The 20,472-nt window shown below is 36.4% G+C and overlaps 1 protein-coding gene and 1 long non-coding RNA gene across 6 annotated transcripts in view; one reads left to right on the top strand and one right to left on the bottom strand.

The window, feature by feature from the left end:
• Positions 1 to 20,472, top strand: part of LOC127527972 (uncharacterized) — a 242,483-nt gene that overhangs the window by 111,951 nt on the left and 110,060 nt on the right. The window lies entirely within an intron of this gene.
• acsl1a (acyl-CoA synthetase long chain family member 1a) overlaps positions 1 to 20,472 on the bottom strand; it is a 279,599-nt gene that overhangs the window by 190,733 nt on the left and 68,394 nt on the right. For 3 of the 5 annotated variants that reach the window (XM_051928437.1, XM_051928438.1, XM_051928440.1), the window contains exon 2: positions 7,435 to 7,648. In XM_051928437.1, the coding sequence (XP_051784397.1) occupies positions 7,435 to 7,629 (195 nt within the window). In that variant the 5' untranslated portion in view covers positions 7,630 to 7,648. Of the gene's footprint in view, positions 1 to 7,434; positions 7,649 to 9,433; positions 9,455 to 10,593; positions 10,742 to 20,472 lie in introns of those variants that run through there. The other 2 variants (XM_051928439.1, XM_051928441.1) reach the window with 2 other exon arrangements.

The following is a 20,472-nucleotide window of genomic DNA, read 5'->3' as shown; positions in this document are numbered from 1 at the left end:
TTACTCCAGTGGTGCAGCATAAAATCATGTGACTAATTCTGGGGAGCCAGCTAGTCCTGAGAAGATTCGAAACTACTCCTAGATCTTACTGCTCTTAATTTTAATCTAGTGTAGTACTAGAGCCTTAGGAATGGTTTCGTAGCATTCTACATTTTGATAAGTAACAACAACTTTTCCCTAATCTCTTCATAAATCTTAATTGTGATATAACGTACTTGTTCAGTCTTTGTGCTAGTAACACAACTCAGTTGGTAAGGCTCTAAATAAGTGAGTTTTTTATTGAGAAAAGCTGGCTGCAATCAAGCATGTGTAGTCAGATAACTCTAATTATTATCCTGTTATCTGAGTTGATTTAAATAGGAGGCAAGTACTTTTTCAGACAATGCCAGTTGGATAACATAGCACATGTGCTTTTCTCATTTATCTAATGAGCAGTCTGTTCATTTAGTTGCTTTTTATCTAATACTAGACAAAAAGCCCATTTCAACAACGTAAGATGAAACGGGCACAAGTTTGTGTCAGCAGTGGATGAAAAACAAATGATAAGTAATGAAGAAGTTGTTCTGTAATGATTATAGTCCGCTTTACTCATTACTGTACAGGCTTGTACTGTTAGTAGATGAATTTTCCAGGCCTATAGTATAATATTGAATAATGAATGTTCCAGTACAATATGGAATAGTAATAAGTGTAAGCACCACAAACCTGATATAGGTGTATTGAATGAATGCGTAATTGAATCAGAATGCGTAATTAGTCCTCGCGCTGTAGTCGAAATCGCCTTTCAGGCCTCTAGAGCTTTAATCGAAGTCGCCTTTCTCTTTGAATTTTTGCGACCGTAAATCCTCCGCCTGCCGTGATGTTGGGTTTGGATGTCGGTCTCGTAAGGTTTTTCGGGCACCTGCGCAGAAGGTAATTGCGCATTCGGCTTTGGACGTGCGCAGAAGGCGACTGCGCATTCGGCTTCGGACAGACGCGAGTACGTGAGTGAGTGAGTGAGTGAGGAGGCAGGCGAATCATGTATTAAGATTAGATTTTGGGTAAAGACCAAGGAAAACAGCCAATACTTTTTGGGCCCTATATTCAGATTGGAAGCTGTTCGTTAGACTTTTGAAGATATAACCATATTACAAGGGATATCTTCTCAACATAAATTATGGCTTGGGTCTTTTACAAATTGTAATCCACTCAGATATCAGTCATTTCCAAACTAATCATAGGCCAAAATGCTATGAAGGAACAATACTCTATGGTCCAAATCCAAATGGTAATTTACCTCATTTTGCAAAGTGGAAGCTAATGAAAATAGCATAGAAAAATCTGCAGAATGCCGTATTAAATAAATAATTTGTGTTAGCATTAGTATTTTTTTTCTTCAATGATGAACAAAAATTTCAACTAAAACGCTTTTATATTTCAACTAAAACTATAAATTGAAACACAATAACATGAAACAAAGTTTAAAGGGATAAATATCTAAGTGTTTATCATGTACGATGGCTTGTGCTGTCCTCAACAAAATTAAAATTCACAAATAAAACATTTAAATCTTTTAGAATTGTATCATTAAGGAATATTTTTAAAGTGTATTCATTAGACAACCATAATCCATAGTTTCCTAAAGAAAAAATGACGCAACATATTTTAGCTGGTATTAATTGCAATGGAATGATTCAAAACCTTCATTTGTATTTCTCATAAAGATCATACCACTATTCTGCTCTTCCTTAAACACTACTCTAAATGTATGCTAATATAGTTAACAATTATGAAAAACTTGCCAGGTTACCCATTATTCTCATTAACAGATAGTTGGTTCCCGTGTTAAGAATCAGTTACACAGCAGAAATAATGGACAATGGTTTATTATACTTTAGTAGTATAATTGTATCGTATTTATATTAATAATACTTTGAAAATAGTAGCCAACAAAAAGTGAAAAAAATTATTCTTAAAAGCGTTAAAGCTTTAGCGCATATTTTTTTGTATCACAAAAAGGGTTGATGAGTGAACTTTGATGAAGCGTTTTTGCAGAATTTGTGGAGTTTGCTCTTTACCAAATTTTTCCTTGGAAAGTTGCTGTGCTGCCGGCTTAGCCGAACTACATGTGTCAAGACTTGCATGACATCACAGAGCTGTAGCAGCCATGGCTGGATGGGGTATCACTCCTCAAGTTTATAACACTGATCCCTTGCTTCACAGACTCAAGTTATTTTTGAAACATTTGATTTTTTTTTATTTATACATGAAATATTGCATAGCTTCATAGCCTACAGTATATTCTTGTCTTTTGTGCAAGTAGCTTACTTGCCATACAAAGTGAAGTAAAAAATATTGTCAGTGACTTTTCTTATATTGTGTCTGAGAGAATCATGATACACAGTACATGTTCACACCTGGGTACCAACATTCAATGACGTTGCTTGTAGTGGTAATATGAGGCCTTTTGTGTAAAAAAAAATAAAAAATCATATTTTATGAACAGAATTTTAGTGTTACAACAACATGGGCTTTTGAAGTGCAGCAATTTAAGAAAAATTTGGGAAGTATGCATGTCATACACACTGATGAAATATTTAAAAGATTTAAAAATTAGCAATTGGCACTGACCACTGTGCTTCTAATGTTAAATTATGTTATCTCTGTACTTCTTGTGGTGCTCCTTCAAGGAGGCTTGTGGTACCCTTCAAGAACCAAGACCATTGACAGGTTTCACCTTGCAGAGGGGTGGGGCTGCATGATGCATGAGACAAAAATCTCAGATAAGTCCAGCCAATTACATCATGCAATCAATCACATATACAAGTTTTTATTACCATGAGATACAAGACTTTTATGTGACCACAGTTGATACAAATTTCTAAGACCTCTGTCTTTGTGAAAGTGAGTTTCCTCGTTATCTGAAATGGCTCTAGAAAGCATCAATGCAATGCAATACATAATTTTATTTCAGGAAGGCACGGTGGCACAGTGGTTAGCACAGCTCAGGTAACATTTTTGCTACAATAATCAACCCAGCATAGTTGGCAGACACCTCCCTAGCCCTCAACAACACTAAGAAGACCACTGCAACATTATAATCCAGTCAAAACTAGTTCAGTTTCTCCTTCTCTATAGGCTTCAATGCATTTCACAGCATTTGACAATGCTCCAAATCCTTTCCGCATTTTCACCAAACTTTAAGCAAAAAAAATTTAGCAGGGTTCACCAGTCATCAGCTGTTCTAAAAGTTAGTTACAACTTTAGCATTGTCAATGTTGAATTAACTTAGATAACAACATCCTTAAACAAATAAATGCAATGCTACAATAACATGATAGCAACATAATACCAATATGCTTTCTCCAAACAAAAAGATTTGCTGACTAAAGAACAGCTGTAATGCTCCCCAAAACTGGCACTGGACCCTGACTGGCACAATGACAAAAACAATGCACTACTAACCATCCAAATCTAATCTACAATTATAAAGAAATACACCATTGTACCAACCATTGATAAGCTGAATATACCAAAACTATGATCTGCCTCCACACATACAGTTCCTCTTGTATTAGTATACTCAACCATGTTGATCTATGTGATTTAGAAGTGACAAAGAGCTCAGCTAACATTGCTCATATCTGGGAAAAGCATACAAATAATGTATGTTGAGTGTAATATATTTCTTAGTAACCACTCTTCTCATAATATCAACTTTAAGCACTGATCGAAAAGTAAATATCAAAATCTGGAGAACTCTGAAAATAAGATCATAACAAAGACAAATATGCTGTCAGTAACAAAAGAAATAGGCAGTGTATAACAATGTTTTCAGAATCCTTGCTTAATAAATTTACTCCAAAAGATTCTTGAAAATAGCAACATATATGCAGACGTAAAAAAAATTAATTCATTTTAGTAAGAGACCAGTATGTTTAAGGCAAATTAGTTAATATCTAAAATGTGACAAGACTGAAGACAGTCATACATTTTCATAATTCACAATTGAAGAAGTCATGCTGTTTTACACTGCAACCATTTTTTATTTACAGTTGTGCTTGAAAGTTTGTGAACCCTTTAGAATTTTCTATATTTCTGCATAAATATGACCTAAAACATCATCAGGTTTTCACTCAAGTCCTAAAAGTAAATAAAGAGAAACCAGTTAAACAAATGAGACAAAAACATTATACTTGGTCATTTATTTATTAAGGAAAATGATCGAATATTACATATTTGTGAGTGGCAAAAGTATGTGAACCTTTGCTTTCAGTATCTGGTGTGACCCCCCTTTGCAGCAATAACTGCAACTAAAGGAGGAATTTCAGCCTATTCCTCCGTAAAGAACAGCTTCAACTCTGGGATGTTGGTGGGTTTCCTCACATTAACTGCTCATTTCATGTCCTTCCACAACATTTCGACTGGATTAAGGTCAGGACTTTGACTTGGCCATTCCAAAACATTAACTTTATTCTTCTTTAACAATTCTTTGGTAGAATGAATTGTGTGCTTAGGGTCGTCGTCTTGCTGCATGACCCACCTTCTCTTGAGATTCAGTTCATGGACAGATGTCCTGACATTTTCCTTTACAATTCTCTGATATAATTCAGAATTCATTGTTCCATCAATGAAGGCAAGCCGTCCTGGGCCAAATGCAGCAAAACAGGCCCAAACCATGATACTACCACCACCATGTTTCACAGATGGGATAAGGTTCTTATGCCGGGATGCAGTGTTTTCCTTTCTCCAAACATAACGCTTTTCATTTAAACCAAAAAGTTCTATTTTGGTCTCATCCATCCACAAAACATTCTTCCAATAGCCTTCTGATTTGTCCACTTAATCTTTAGCAAACTGCAGACGAGCAGCAATGTTTTATTTGGAGAGTAGTGGCTTTCTCCTTGCAACCCTGCCATGCACACCAGTGTTGTTCAGTGTTCTCCTGATGAGAGAGGCCTTCAGTTGCTTAGACGTTAGGTTTAGGTTTATTTGTCATATATAGGTTAACACAGGGTCAACATACAATGAAATGTGTATGACGAGAAAAACAAGTCACTTAGCCTAGATCCAATAAAGCTTAAAAAAAAAGATTACAAGTTAAAAATAGACAAGTCATATAAAATAAAATGTGTATGTTTTAAAAGAAGTTATAGAGCAATATGAGTTGAATGAGCAGCAAGTACAAATGACAGTTATTGCACAGATAATGTTTTATAAGTGCAGATGCATATTCCATAAAGTGCAGATGCATGTTCCAGTCAGTATTCTGAGTGTGTGCAGGTACAGTTTGTGTGTGAGTAGTGCAATGTAGATGTAGTGCAATGTAGATGTAATGTAAGTGTGTGTAAGTGTTCAGGTGTTGCTGTTGAGGAGTCGAATGGCCTGGTGGTAAAAGCTGTTCTTAAGTCTTGTAGTCCGAGCAGCCAGACTCCTGTATTGTCTGCCAGACGGTAACAAGGAGAACAGCTGGCGTGCTGGATGGCTGTGGTCCTTTATGATGCTGCTTGTCTTACGCAAGCACCGATGGAGGTAAATGTCTTCAATGGCAGGAAGACTCTTGCCCATGATGTGCTCTGCTGCCTTCACCACTCTCTGTAGTGATTTCCGGCTGCTGGCAGAGCAGCTCCCATACCAGACGGTAATGCAGCCCGTTAGCAGACTCTCGACCACACTCCTGTAAAAGTTTGAGGTGATGTTGGCATTCATGCCAAACTTCCTCAGCCTCCTCAGGAAGTAGAGCCGCTGGCGAGCTTTCTTGACCACAGTGTCTATGTGAAGGGTCCACGAGAGATCCTTGGTGATGTTTACTCCGAGGAACTTGAAGCTGTTAACCCTTTCAACTTCTATGCCGCTGATGTGGATGGCCTGGTGTTCTCTGCCTTGTTGTTTTCAATAGTCCACAATCATCTCCTTGGTTTTGCTGACGTTAAGAGACATGTTGTTATCTAGGCACCAATTACTCAATGCCAGCACCTCCTCTCTGTAGGCCGTCTCATCGTTGTCAGTGATAAGGCCTATGATGGTTGTGTCGTCTGCAAACTTGATGATGGTGTTTGTGCCGTGTTTTGCAACACAGTCATGGGTGAACAAGGAATACAAGAGGGGGCTAAGCACACAGCCCTGCGGTGCTCCTGTGTTTAAAATGAGTGATGAGGATGTGTGTTTGCCGACTCTCACCACCTGGGGCCTGTTTGTGAGGAAAGAGAAAATCCATCTGCAGATGGTCGTCCCCAACCCAAGGTCGTCAAGCTTCAAGACGAGTTTTGAGGGGATGATGGTGTTGAATGCCGAGCTGTAATTTATGAACAGCATTCTTACATATGTATTTCCTCTTTCCAGGTGGGTGAGGGCAGTGTTTATTGTTAGCGCAACGGCATCCTCTGTCGATCTGTTTGTTCTGTAAGCAAATTGGAGAGGATCCAGCATGTCAGGGAGGGAGGAGCAGATGTAACCTTTGACTAGTTGCTCGAAACACTTCATAATGACCGATGTCAGTGCAACCGGGCAATAGTCATTCAGACAGGAGACCACCGGTTACCCTGGGGTCCTTTGTAACCTCGCCAACTATTACACCCCTTGCTCTTGGAGTGATCTTTGTTGGTTGACCACTCCTGGGGAGGGTAACAATGGTCTTGAATTTCCTTCTTTTGTACACAAACTGTCTGACTGTGGATTGGTGGAGTCCAAACTCTTTAGAGATGGTTTTGTAACATTTTCCAGCCTGATGAGCATCAACATCTCTTTTTCTGAGGTCCTCAGAAATCTCCTTTGTTCGTGCCATGATACACTTCCACAAACGTGTTATGAAGAGCAGACTTTGATAGATCCCTGTTCTTTAAATAACACAGGGTGCCCACTCGCACCTGATTGTCACCCCATTGATTGAAAACACCTGACTCTAATTTCACCTTCAAACTAACTGCTAATCCTTGAGGTTCACATACTTTTGCCACTCACAAAAATGTAATATTCAATCATTTTCCTCAATAAATAAATGACCAAGTATAAAATTTTTGTCTCATTTGTTTAACTGGTTTCTCTTTATCTACTTTTAGGACTTGAGTGAAAATCTGATGATGTTTTAGGTCATATTTATGCAGAAATATAGCAAATTCTAAAGGGTTCACAAACTTTCAAGCACAACTGTATGTAAAATAAAACACTAATCTAGGCACTAATATCAAAAAATGACCCATAACCTGATAAAGATAATTGCACACACAGTATCGCCACAATTAGAATAAACAGTATTTTATTTATTTTGAACAAGAGTCATTTCAACTAGATCCTTCCCATACTTTTCAACCATACACATACAAACTGTAGCACAGAATGCATACAAATCTTCCTGCATGAAATCCTCACCAGCAATTAAAATCACTCAAACTAAACAAATATGTGTCTATAAGCCACAAATAAAGTTTAATTATTAAGCCAAACAAATGGGCCTACCTCAATTTCCACAGATTGCATGGCAAGGTCACAGGGTGGTTTCAGTGCTTTGGGTCTAGTTGCATACCAGTATGTAGTAAGAGCAGCAAAAGCACCAAAGCCCATCAATGTATTTGTAGGTAGAGTTCTCATATACTGCCGAACCTCTCCCAGCTCTGGTAGTCTGAAGTGTCTCAACAGCTCGTGGGCTTGCATTGTATTACTCTGTTATGAACTAATAAAAAAAATAAAAAAATAGATGGTTAACATTTTGATTTCAAACTGTTTATACCTACAAAGCAAAAGGAACTATTTTACTGAAATTCCAAGCACACAAACATTTCAAATAAAGAATGCCATGTACTGTACACCATAAACACTTGGTACAAGACAGTGGTCCTTAACCTACCTGGTGCTACACTTTAGAAGTCACAGGAAAACATTTACAGTGGACAGAATGACACTTTGAAAAAGTTCCTAAGTTGATGTTAAATCGCTTTTATATTCTAATATCTGAAACATGCGATTTAATTAAAAAAATAAATAAATAAATAATCGAACAGTCAACATAGATTGTCTGTGTACACAAGAATACTGCTTCCCTACCATCTCTTCTATGACAAATAACTGCAAAAGAGGCTTTAGAATTTGTGTGTGTGCTAATTTCAATGTGGCTACAAACATATACACACACAAAAATATTTAAACTTTAATAATGGGAGGTTATAGGTATGTTTCATAATGTAGTTTTAAGCTTATTTACAGGAAATGTCAAGTTAAACACTGTTAACGATAACTATATAAGCATATGAATATCACATCACTTTTGCGTTAAATTTTTTTTGTTCAAATGTACATTCATTGTTATCCGTTATCTGTTTGCTTAAAATAAAATACAAGCTTTAATGGATCCTATACATTCTTTGTACATTCCCTTCAATTGTATTTTAATCGAAATGTAATTTTTCATTTGCAAGTCCATAAACCACTATTGTATATTGTATTATCATTATAAAAATCAAGATATTTAACATGTCACCATAAAAATCAACATATTTAATATGTTAACTATTTTAGCTATATTGTCCACCCCTGTGGAAGAGCCGCAAATAATCCTTTACCACAGTACCCATTCTGACTAAACGGTGCCTTATCCACCCCTGCCACTAGTTTCCCCTCAGACAGTGCTTTCAGCACAGATTGCAACATTGTATCCTAGCACAGAGCACCCAAAGCCACAAACAGAAAAGTATTCATAGCCATAAACTTAAATAAAAAACTAACCCAGTTGTTCACTATGAGGTGCTAATATGCTACACCTCTTTTATTGTGAATAATCAATTTAAATTACTTTTATGCCTATGTCAGATAAATGTCTTATAACTGTTCTTATTCATACATCTGTATGCTGGTTGTTACAATAACAGCCAAAAGGTCCTCAAAAATATAAGTTTTTATTTACTTATTTTACTTATACTCACTAATATTAATTTCTGGTAATAGGTAATTTAATACTGTACATTACACGATAATAAGCCTTTTGGTATCTTCAAGGTTCAAAAGACTATTCAGATTTAACTAAGAAATGAATATGATTACTGATATAGAAAAATGTGTTGTGATAACATTTTGATCATATCTCCAAGTCCTTCTCTCAATATACATCTCTTATATCCATCCATCCATCCATCCATCCATCCATCCTCCCTCCCTCCTCCTTGTAATTTTCTAGCCTCCCTACTATTTCACAGTTGCAATGATGCTGTGCCCGTTCCAGCAGTACTGGATGCAAGGAGGGAAAGGGCATGTTCACTGACATATCTGCCTCACCAACAGAAAAACATTAACTTTACTGCTCTGTAAAGTAATATTTCTCATTTAAGTTACACATGGCCAGTACATTGGCAGGCTCATCCTGTCAAAGCAAGCCCAACTTAATCATTAGTGCAGGAGCTGAAAATTATTTTACTCAATTTTTATATTTTGTACCAACGTTAAAACATCCATTGATTTACCGTACCTGCTTAATTCAATTCAAGATGCTGAGTGCCAATGCTACACCTGATAGCACTGCAGGAATCAACTCTGGAAGGGGGTGTATTACAGTCAAAGTCAAGCATAATCTTTCAGTCAGGGTAAATAGAGTGTCACAAAATAAATATCAGTGTCTGTATGCAAACTCCATACAAACAGTGACTGGATTTGAACTCAGCCTCCCAAAGATATTAGGCAACAAGGTTAACTACTCTTGTCATCATGCCATCCAAAACATTATGGAGTCCACTGGTAGTGGATTGTACACTACCGTATATTACACTAATATATTGCAGCATATTATAAAATGCACATTTACAGTTATACAGTTGCAACTTTGACAAATTAGACTTGACTAAAAAGTAACAAAGCAAGAATTAGTACGATACAGAAAACATTCAGCAATGGTTTAAGTAACCTGGATAAACTGTACCAATTTATGATGTTTCATTTTTCAAAAAAGCACATGTGATCCATAAAAAAATGCTGATTGAAAGCAATAAACAATATATACAATAAAAAAGCAGTCAAAAGACAAGTCCTGAATGAGTGGGAAAAAAACACACACACTAACAATTATATTTAACAATATAATTATTATAACCATGATATGTAATTTAGACAGCACCAGCAGAGTGAAAATAGCTTTGCAATACCTTGAACAGCGCAGCTTAAGTCTGGTTCTAAATAAATCCAGTGACCTCCATCCCGGTGTGCTGCTTAATAAACAATCACCAGACAAGCCAACCAGGTCACAGGATACTTCAATGTCAATTGTACTGTTTGTTCAGGAAAGTCACAAGTACATAGTAACTTTGGCATAGCCTTGTAATGGCTCAAAAATATGCTGCTTCAGTGAGGTTAATGTCTAATTCCAGTTATCTTGGGCAAATACATTTACAGTTACTGTATGTATAAACCTACTAAAATGCAGGCTGCTATATACAATTCCTTGCAGCTAAGACAATATGGAATTAAAAGTAAGAAACTGGAGATTAAATATAAAGCAAACTATTTTAATATTTACAGAACTCAAATTTAAACAGACAAAGTTATCTGTCAAAATTTCCATTAGCATGGGTTTCCATTTTTCACTATCAACTAGGTCATTATTAATTGTCAGATATAGCTAAAGAGAACACTTACCATGTGCGTTGTTCTTGGATCTCAGCTGGAGTAAACTGCTAGTCTGACACAAATCAGCTGCGGTTTCCTCTTAAGTGAAGAGCTTCAGTGAAAAATGATCATATGATAATCTTCCCTCCCCCTTACTATCACTGCCTACCAGGCAAAAGGTAACTCCAAACTTGGCTTGCCTGGACAGAGAGCCAATAACAGATCAAGCAACCCGGTCACCCTGAGAGACTTAGGGAGAGGGAAAAGGAGAAGCAGTCGACTAAGAAAAAAATTAAATTGCTGTCAATGCATTTTCTATGACAGAAAACAGACAGACAATTTCAAACATCACCTACAATACTTTTGGCAAAACAGAATGTCTAAATAAATTACCTTATTCCTGTAAACTAAAATTTCTGTAATTTGTAGATTACATTATTCAGGCAAAAAAAATTTGTGGCTAAAATACTTCAGATGAAAAAACGGCTTGAAATTCATTTTACTTCCATGTAAATGGAAGTTTGGTGATTGGGTCAAAAATTTAAGTTAAATTCAGATTCTGATTCCATGATGAGTAAAACATTAAGAATGGTGTCTGTACGTGTGTCTGCAGAAACCTATGTAAACTAACTTCCAAAACAGCTTGCTCCAGCATATTTTTTTTATTTAAAGACAGAGGGTTTGTAAGTAATCAACAGATGTTGGTACACCTGTAGCAATTGTTTGCATCCACTTTCAAAGATTAATTTAACTTCCAAAAGCTGTAAGTTGTTAACCCATTACTTATTCTCTAAAAAAGCCTTTTTTTGTTGAACACTGAAAATGACATTATTTTTCAGTTTTTGGAATTTTTTTAAATTAATTTTTAGCAGTTCAATGCTTAGTTTTGTACCGTTTTAGGATAATGACTACACTTGAACAGCTAAAATTTCAATAAAAACTGGAAAAATGGGGGTGTTCTAAACTGAAAGTTCAAGATATATATCTATACACTGATCAGACACAACATTGAAACCACAGAGAGTTGAAGTAAATAACATTGAGTGTCTTGTTGCAATGGCACCTATCAAGGGATAGGATAAATTAGGCAGCAAGTGGACAGTTAGTTTTTGAAGGTGATGTGTTGGAAGCAGGAGAAAAGGTCAAGAGCAAGGATCTAAACAATTTTGGCAACGGCCAAATTGTGATGGCTAGACAACTTGGTAAGATCATCTCTAAAATGGCAGGTCTTGTGTTGTGTTCATGGTATACAGTGCTTAGTGCCTGCAAAAAGTGGTCCAAAGAAGGACAAATGGTGAACCAGCAACAGCATCATGAAAATCCAAGTCTCACTGATATGTATAGGGAGAGAAGGCTTGTCTGTCTGGTCCAATCCCACAGAAAAGGTATTGTAGAAAAAAATTCCTGAAAAACAACTCCAACAATGAGACAAAAGGTATCAGAACACGCACTAAACCGATGATCACTGAGTGCTCAGAGTGCCTATACTGACTCCTGTACACTGCCAACAGTACCTACAATGAAAAATGAACGCCAGAACTATTCCATGCAGCAACAGAAAAAAGGTGTCCTGGGCTGATAAATCATGTTTTCTTTTAGATCATTTGGATGGTCAAGTACATGAAGGTTGTTTACTTGGGGAAGAGATGGAATCAGGATGCAATATGGGAAGAAGGAAAGGTGGCGGAGTCAGTGTCATGCTCTGAGTAATGTTCTGCTGGGAATCTTGGGTCCTGGCATTTATTTCTTGGGTAGGTGGTGCATGTCAATGACTGTTGCAGACCACATACACTCTTCTGTTACAATGGTATTTCCATGATGGCAGTGGCCCCTTTCAGCAGGATAATGCACCCTGCCTGCCAAACTGTAAAACATGTTCAGGAATGGTTTGAGGAACATGACAAGGAGTTTAAGGTGCTGACTTGGCACCCAAATTCCCCAGATCTCAATTCAATTGAGCATCTGTGGAATGTGCTGGAAAAATGACTTAAAAGACCTACTGTGAACATCTTGGTACCAGATACCAAAGGACGCTTTAAGAGGTCTTGTGGAGTTCATGCCTTGATGGGTCAGAGCTATTTTGGGGGAAATATATTAAGGCTCATATTGACCACCAATTTTTTTTTTTTTTTATCCCTTTAAAAAACTTTTTACACTAAGTTCCTGCCTTATGTCCTATATTCAAGTGTATTTTTGTAATTATACTATAGACTACAGGTGTTAACTGTTCATTTTTTATTAACAAAATTAAATTCTGTAGGCTTATTGTTCAGTGACCATAAAAATATTAAAATAAACTTTCCTTAAACAACAAACTAATAAAATATGTATAAAAATATGTATCCATAATGCATAAAAGAAAATAACGTTTCTCACTAAGCTGTCATATTGTTTAATTTTTTTCCATAATGAACAAAGCTTAATAAAAAAAAAAAAGTTTTCACCATTTCTCTCTCTCTCATTTTTTTACCACACAAATAATTAAACACTGATAAAATGTAAATATACATGCACTTATAGGTTTGAATCATTTGAAATCATTAATTGCACTACAGCTTTTTTGCTGTTAAATATAAAATTTAGTATATTTATTCATGTGTGGATTTTTTTCTTCAGTGTATCAGCTAGACCAGGGGTAGGCAACGTCGGTCCTGGAGTGCCACAGTATGTGCAGGTTTTTGTTCCAACCCAGTTCCTTAACGAGAACTCAATTATTGCTGATGAAGCACATATTGCTTAAGTGACATTTTAATGATTCATTTTAGTGGTCTCGCTTGTTAAGGTTCTCCAACCTTAATTGCTTATTTCAATCTTAAACTGCTGCATTCAGTGTTTTAATTGTTCCTTATTAGCAATAAGATGTAAACCAGGGGTAGGCAATGTTGGTCCTGGTGAGCCGCAGTGGCTACAGGTTTTCATTCAACCCAATTGCTTAATTAGAAACCAATCATTGCCAATCTCAGACCTTATTTAATTTTATGGCTTGTTAGTCTGTGCAATGTAAGGCTTTTATATCGTAGATTTTTTTCCTTTCCAAGGATATCATCCAAATGATTTGAAGCCTAAAACAGATCATTTTCAGTCTGTCACATTTTTCTATTACGTGTTTTATTAAATCAAACCGTGCATGATGAACACACACAGATGTAATTGGAAAAAAGCTAGCTGGAGAACTGCTGGCTGCTTTGTCTTTTACATCTTATTGCTAATAAGGAGCAATTAAAACACTGAATGCAGCAGTTTAAGATTGAAATAAGCAATTAAGGTTGGAGAACCTTAACAAGCGAGACCACTAAAATGAAGCATTAAAATGTCACTTAAGCAATATGTGCTTCATCAGCAATAATTGAGTTCTCGTTAAGGAACTGGGTTGGAACAAAAACCTGCACATACTGTGGCACTCCAGGACCGATGTTGCCTAGACATTTGTAATTCTTGAGGTGTTATACATATGGATTACCATTTTAATTATGTATTACTTATTTCTTACCAAAACATATGCTGCATGACACACACAAATAAACAAAGTACAAATCTTTAAAAAAGCTGCAAATGTATCGAAGGTTAATAAGTTGTTTATCAATTAGACAAGACAGGTTTTTAAGTAAAGGATACATTTGCTGTTAAACTAACAAGCCTATTGTTTACTAATTAGCAATTTCAAGTTCTTCTTTATCCAATTAATTTTCCAATTAAACATGTAAGCTAATGCATTTAAAATAAGCACACAATCCAAACTGAAACTAAAAAGGTCTTAATTCATTAAAGTAGCTTCTCTTACCATTTGCTTTTTCTCACTTGAATTTATTACTCCACTTTCTTTAACGTAAAGGCTAATATTCCTATTGCCTCACACTCGGCTATATGGAAGAGTTTGTACTGCTAAAACAAGCCTCAACTTCCTGCTCTTTGTTTACGCAGCAGAAAGTTTGCGGCAAAAGAAAAAAAAAGTCGCTAGCTCAACTACCATAATACCTTGCATAAAGAAGCACTGCAACTAAATTGCCATAAAGCTTAGAAAAAGCAGGGACAAAAACAATCGGCTTTTGTGATCGTCCAATTTACCAATCAAGTTTTTATTTTTTGTGAAAATTGGCAGATGTAGATCAGCAGCCATTTGACTGGGGCATCCCTAATATACACACACACACAGACAGAGACACATATCACATACACAGATACATATATCCCACACACTACTGGAAAAAAGCAAGTCTCAGTTTCTACTGTGAAGAGGAGACTGTGCTGCAGGTTTGACAAGGTGTTTGGCAGTAAGAAAGCCATTCCTTAAAGGACAAAATAGGGCCTTGAAATTCTGGCTGTGGACTACTGTAGACTGGAATTTGTCTTATGGACTGATGAATCAAAATTTGAAATATATCTGTTCATCACGTATAGGGTGTTTGTATGCTTTTGAATTGGTGAAAGGATGGCTCATCAGTGTGTGACATCAACTTTAAAACAGAGGAGGAAGTGTGATGATCTGGGGTTCTTTTGCTAGAGGCAGAGTTGGTGACTTGCATTCTGAATCAAAAGGGGTTACCACAGTTTGGCTGCTATATCAGCAAAAGGCTACTTTGATTAATCAAAAATTTGAATACAATTTTGTATGATTAATGCTTCTTTCACTTATTTTTTGTTTGCCTTTGTTTACTTGTTCTATGCCAGTGTAATATTGTCCAAGTAATACTTCAGAGGGTATAATATTCTAAAATGTCCTTTTTTCCAGCTTTTGCTAATCTAAACTTTAAATTTAAACCTCTGGCAGTTTGCTGCTTACCCTTTCACCTTTATAGGTCATTCCTTGCATTTCAACTAATTAAATATGAAGAAAAACTGAGGTGTTCTAAAACTGCAGACCGGTAGTGTAATTACTAACTGTACAGTACACCCCCAAAATTTGTGGGGGTTTATGTTCCTAGAGCACCCGCGAATTTTGGATATGGTTAAAAAAAATGCCTATTTTTATAGTTTAAACCCTAAATATGCCCCTAAAACATTTTAATTTCATTTCAAACTCAGCTTAATACATTACCTAAACAAAATGTAAAGGTAAACCCGTATACTGTATAGTACTGTACTGCTATGGCTCCCGCAGTGCTAGAATGTAAAATACTGATGTTACCGCTATATGTACTGTAATTCATACAAGCGTGTTTTCATTGCCAGAAGCCTTAGAAGGTGCAGGGCATTTTGGTGGCATCTTGGGGCTTTAAGAAGGACAAAACTGAAAACATGAGAACACTCAGCTGGAGATGCATCACTTGGCAGCAGTCAATCAACAGCAAGGAGAAATGAATAACTCTGTAGCTGTCCAGTGCCGCTAAGATTCACACCGTCAAGAAGACAGTGATTTATTTATTGGTGGAAATTCCAGGGACGCACCCAGCCTTGGCTCGACCCACACGCACTCACAAACGGAGATAAAAAACAAAGCAAACCGATAATCAAACAGCAACCAAAGAATGTAATGAAAACAAATGAATTAAACAACGATACTACCCCTGTTCCCCTTACAGCGATTATACATTAAATACAACAAAGCACAAACAAAACACACACAGTAAAGTCCATGAAAAACAGCAACGGATGAAATGTAATGATGGGAATAGATAGTCCTACCGGTAGTTCCTGAAATGGTGAAGATGGGTGGATGGGTTCAGGACAGCTCCTTTCTTTGCAGGATGGCCATTAATCCATGTACAGTCCTCATGTACATAGGCAGACGGCAGACAATCCAGACCTCAACCACGAAATGATCCAGGACAAAACGAATAAGTAAATGTAACGCAACAGATGGCAGACAGACAGGAACTTGAAACACAAATTACAAAAACTTTTTTTTTTTCTTTTGGTCACCGGCCCCCTTTTTAAAAGCTGCGCCGACATCTTTTGACCAAAACAGCCCCTGCACCCTCAGCAGAAGATGAATCAGAGCCACTGCAGGGACTGCTGGGAGTTGCAGTTTCAAATTCTATTGACTACTTTCACCATCCCAAGCCACGTTTTCCTCTAGGGTTGCTTCCTGTTCTCTGTACAGTAAAGTACTGCCATGAACAAAAGCCATAAAAAATTGCGGAGGATATTTGCAGTTTCCACTAAAAATTATTAGTTAGGCTCTAAGGAAAAATCTGTGAACGACTGAGGCCGCGAACTCTAAACCGCAACTTCGCGGGGTCTACTGTATATATACAAATTTATACATACATATACAGACACATAAATATTAGGATGAATATGCTTAACGTTGCATTGTGACTATTAAGTACACAAAAACAATTCTTTAAAATTAGGTTATTTATCAGGAAACTATTATTTTAACAATAAAATGTTAGAAGTAAAAGCACAAGAGGTGAAGGTTCTGGTTAGCTTCAAGGATATAAACCTACAGATTGGTAGTTCAGTCCTGTAGGATTACTGTGGCAGCTGGTTTTTACTCCAATCAGTTTCAGAAATCAATGTTTCAGGCTTGTGCTTAACTGATCTAATCATTGATTCAGTTAACCTTTTTCTTTTATTATTTTGGAACTTTCTCCTTTAATTATATAGAAATACTGACAAGCAAGGACAAGTAGTACAGACACAAGTGCAAATGAAGTGCAAGTAAACAGCTAAGCTCTGACATATTATATATGAATTTCATCTGTAATCTGGTGCAATTATCATACTAGCACATTGTTCTGAATGTAAAATAAGTGAAGAAAAGCAAGCTATTTAAACAACTGGAAACTAACTTGGAAGAAAATTTGCTGCCACTGTGGTACCCCAAGATTGAACTTGATAGTCCCCTATAAACTGGTGGGAGGAAAAAAGACGACCAGTAAAGCGCATTGTTTCTGATCTGACACTTTAACACAGTATTCCAGTTGAGTGCAATTGGCAGTAGCAGGAGGTCAAGGATTGACACACAGTACTAAATTAAAGCGATTCTTTTTTTTCCCTTTACAGATGAAGCAAAACTGTAATACAGGCGACCTAAAAAATTTGTTACATCTCATTATTTTAGGCAATATTTGTCAAGTCACCAGCCAACTAAAACACAGACTGTATGTAAAACAGTGGACTAGCTAACTAAAAATGAGCATTTCCAATATTAAAAGTTTCTTTAAAATTACTATTTTTAAAACCATCACAATAGCAAAAGAAAAATGGCAGTTACTTGTTATAATCTTTAATGAGAAAGGCAAACCAGCTGTTGCTTGCTGCAGTGGTGATTTACAGTTATAGTATAAAGCAGTAGTAAGTCAAGAATCTCAAGTGCAAGACTGACTTAAATGGTGCTGAAGAATTGTTTGAAATCCTTTTAAACAGTTTTAGATGCAGCAGCAGAGCTGAAACATCTATCCCAAAATTAATTATGAATGGGACATGTTTAAGAAGCTGAAGGCTGTCCATTTCACTAATGATGATACATGGTGAACACTAAGAAATATGAATACGTTTAATCCTGAAAGTGATGTGCAAAAATAGACCTGAAAACATGTCAGTGCTGCATAGCACTTCTGGAGTAATACAAAGTTAAAAAAATATAATTATTTTTCTTTAAATATATTTGAACTACAAATAATGACAGTCAGACAGCGTTAGGGTACACATCTGCCCCTTGTGGAGGAGTTCAACTACCAAGAGCCAATCTTAATGCACATAGAAAATCTAGGCAATACGGCATTAACACCAATAATTTAATTAAAGTTACTACTTTAGATGAACAATGTATTAAAACTATAAAAACAGATCATAGATTAAACAAAAAATACACGCAGAGCGGCGCTAATAAAAATAACTTAATTCCTGTTCCATATATCAATAACGCACATAATATTCATCTCTGCTCCTCCGAAACATTGAATATGGCACTATTAAATATTAGAGCTTTAACTAACAAGACGTTTTTATCAACGATCTTATTAGTGATAAAAAAATAGATTTTATTGCACTAAGTGAAACGTGGCTTAGCTCAGATGGCGCAGCTGTTTTAATCGAATCTGCGCCTCCGGATTACAGTTTTACTCGTGCTGATCGCCAAGGAAAGAGAGGTGGAGGACTAGCAAACATTTACTCAAGCAGGTTAAAATGTAAAAATATCAGTTTTGGTAAATTCAAGTCTTTTGAGTATCTCGCCATTATTATTCAGGGAGATTCTCACGTTCTAGTATTATCCGTGTATAGACCTCCAAAATTCAACGCGTCTTTCTTTGAGGAATTCTCTGACTTGATGTCAATCTTAATTACGAACTACGACACACTCTTAATAGTCGGCGACTTTAATTTTCATATAGATAATCAATGTGACCAAAAAGTAAAAGAATTTATGAACCTCCTGGACTCTTTTGATTTGAGACAGCTCGTTAATCAGCCTACACATAAAGCAGGTCATACGTTAGACTTAGTAATTACTAAAGGACTAAAAGTTGATATAAAGCAGGTCATTGATATGGGTCTATCAGACCATTTTCTTCTACTCTTTAATATAGAAATAATGATAGAAAACACTCATGAGAAGCATATTGTTAAAAAACGCTTCTTTGACTTATCTTAACTCATCAGCAGCTTTAAAACTTTCAAACATTCTAACCAATCAGTCCGTTTTTAGTGCCAACTATAATAGCGAGGAGAATGTAAATAGTAAGGTGGAAAGATTTAATACTAAAGTGAGGGCTGCTGTTGACTTAGTTGCACCTGAAAAGACAGTTAAAAAATCTTCTAGCATTGTTATACCATGGAAGACCCAAATAGTGTCTGATTTAAAGAGAACATGCCGTAGAGCTGAGCGTAAATGGAGGAAAACTAAACTAACTATTGACTATGAAATATTAAAAGTTAAAATAACAGAATACAATAACACAGTCCGTCTTGAGAGGCGCTGCTATTTCTCTAAGATTATAAATAACAATGCTAGTAATCCCAGAGTCTTATTTTCGACAATTGATCATCTGTTAAACCCAGGTAACTCAAAGGAATGCCTTCTAAGTACTTCCAGTAAAACCTGTGAGGCTATCGCTGTATTTTTCAATCAAAAAATTAATGATATTAGAAAAAACATAGTATATCTCCCCAACACTAAGGATCCTCCTAAACCCCAGTACCCCATAATAAACAAATTAAAGTCTTTCACTAGGATAGATTTACCTGATTTACATAAAATAATTTCTCAAATGAAATCCTCCACCTGTGCCCTTGACCCAATACCAACAAATTTTTTCAAAGAAGTATCGGGCGTGCTTATTGATAATGTTCTTGACATAGTAAATTCGTCATTAGATACGGGGGTCTTCCCAGACTGTCTTAAGACTGCGGTAGTTAAACCTCTACTTAAGAAAAATAATCTCGATCCCTCTGCTCTTGAAAATTATAGACCCATCTCTAACCTGCCTTTCTGAAGTAAAATTCTAGAGAAGGCAGTCATTATACAGTTAAATGAGCACCTCAATAAACATGCTATTCTTGATAAATTTCAGTCAGGTTTTAGAACAAATCACAGCACAGAAACTGCACTCGTTAAAGTAGTAAATGACTTGCGGGTAAATGCAGACAGAGGCCATTTATCTGTTCTCATCCTCTTAGATCTGAGTGCCGCATTTGACACCATTGATCATAATATTCTTAAGAATCGCCTTAGTCAATGGGTGGGCCTCTCTGGCAGTGTCTTAAATTGGTTTGAATCCTACCTGGCAGGGAGAAAATTCTTTGTTAGTTGTGCTAATTATAACTCAAAGACACATGATATTCTATATGGTGTTCCACAAGGCTCTATCCTGGGTCCACTGCTCTTCTCAATCTACATGCTTCCATTAGGTCAGATTATCTCAGGGCACAACGTGAGCTACCACAGCTATGCTGATGACACACAGCTGTATTTATGAATAGCACCTGATGACCCCAAATCTCTTGATTCGCTAACACAATGTC

This window comes from Erpetoichthys calabaricus, chromosome 5, assembly GCF_900747795.2.
Source record: "Erpetoichthys calabaricus chromosome 5, fErpCal1.3, whole genome shotgun sequence".
Taxonomy (NCBI): Eukaryota; Metazoa; Chordata; class Cladistia; order Polypteriformes; family Polypteridae; genus Erpetoichthys; species Erpetoichthys calabaricus.
Note: the sequence above shows the minus strand (reverse complement) of the source record. Positions and strands in the feature narration are given on the sequence as shown.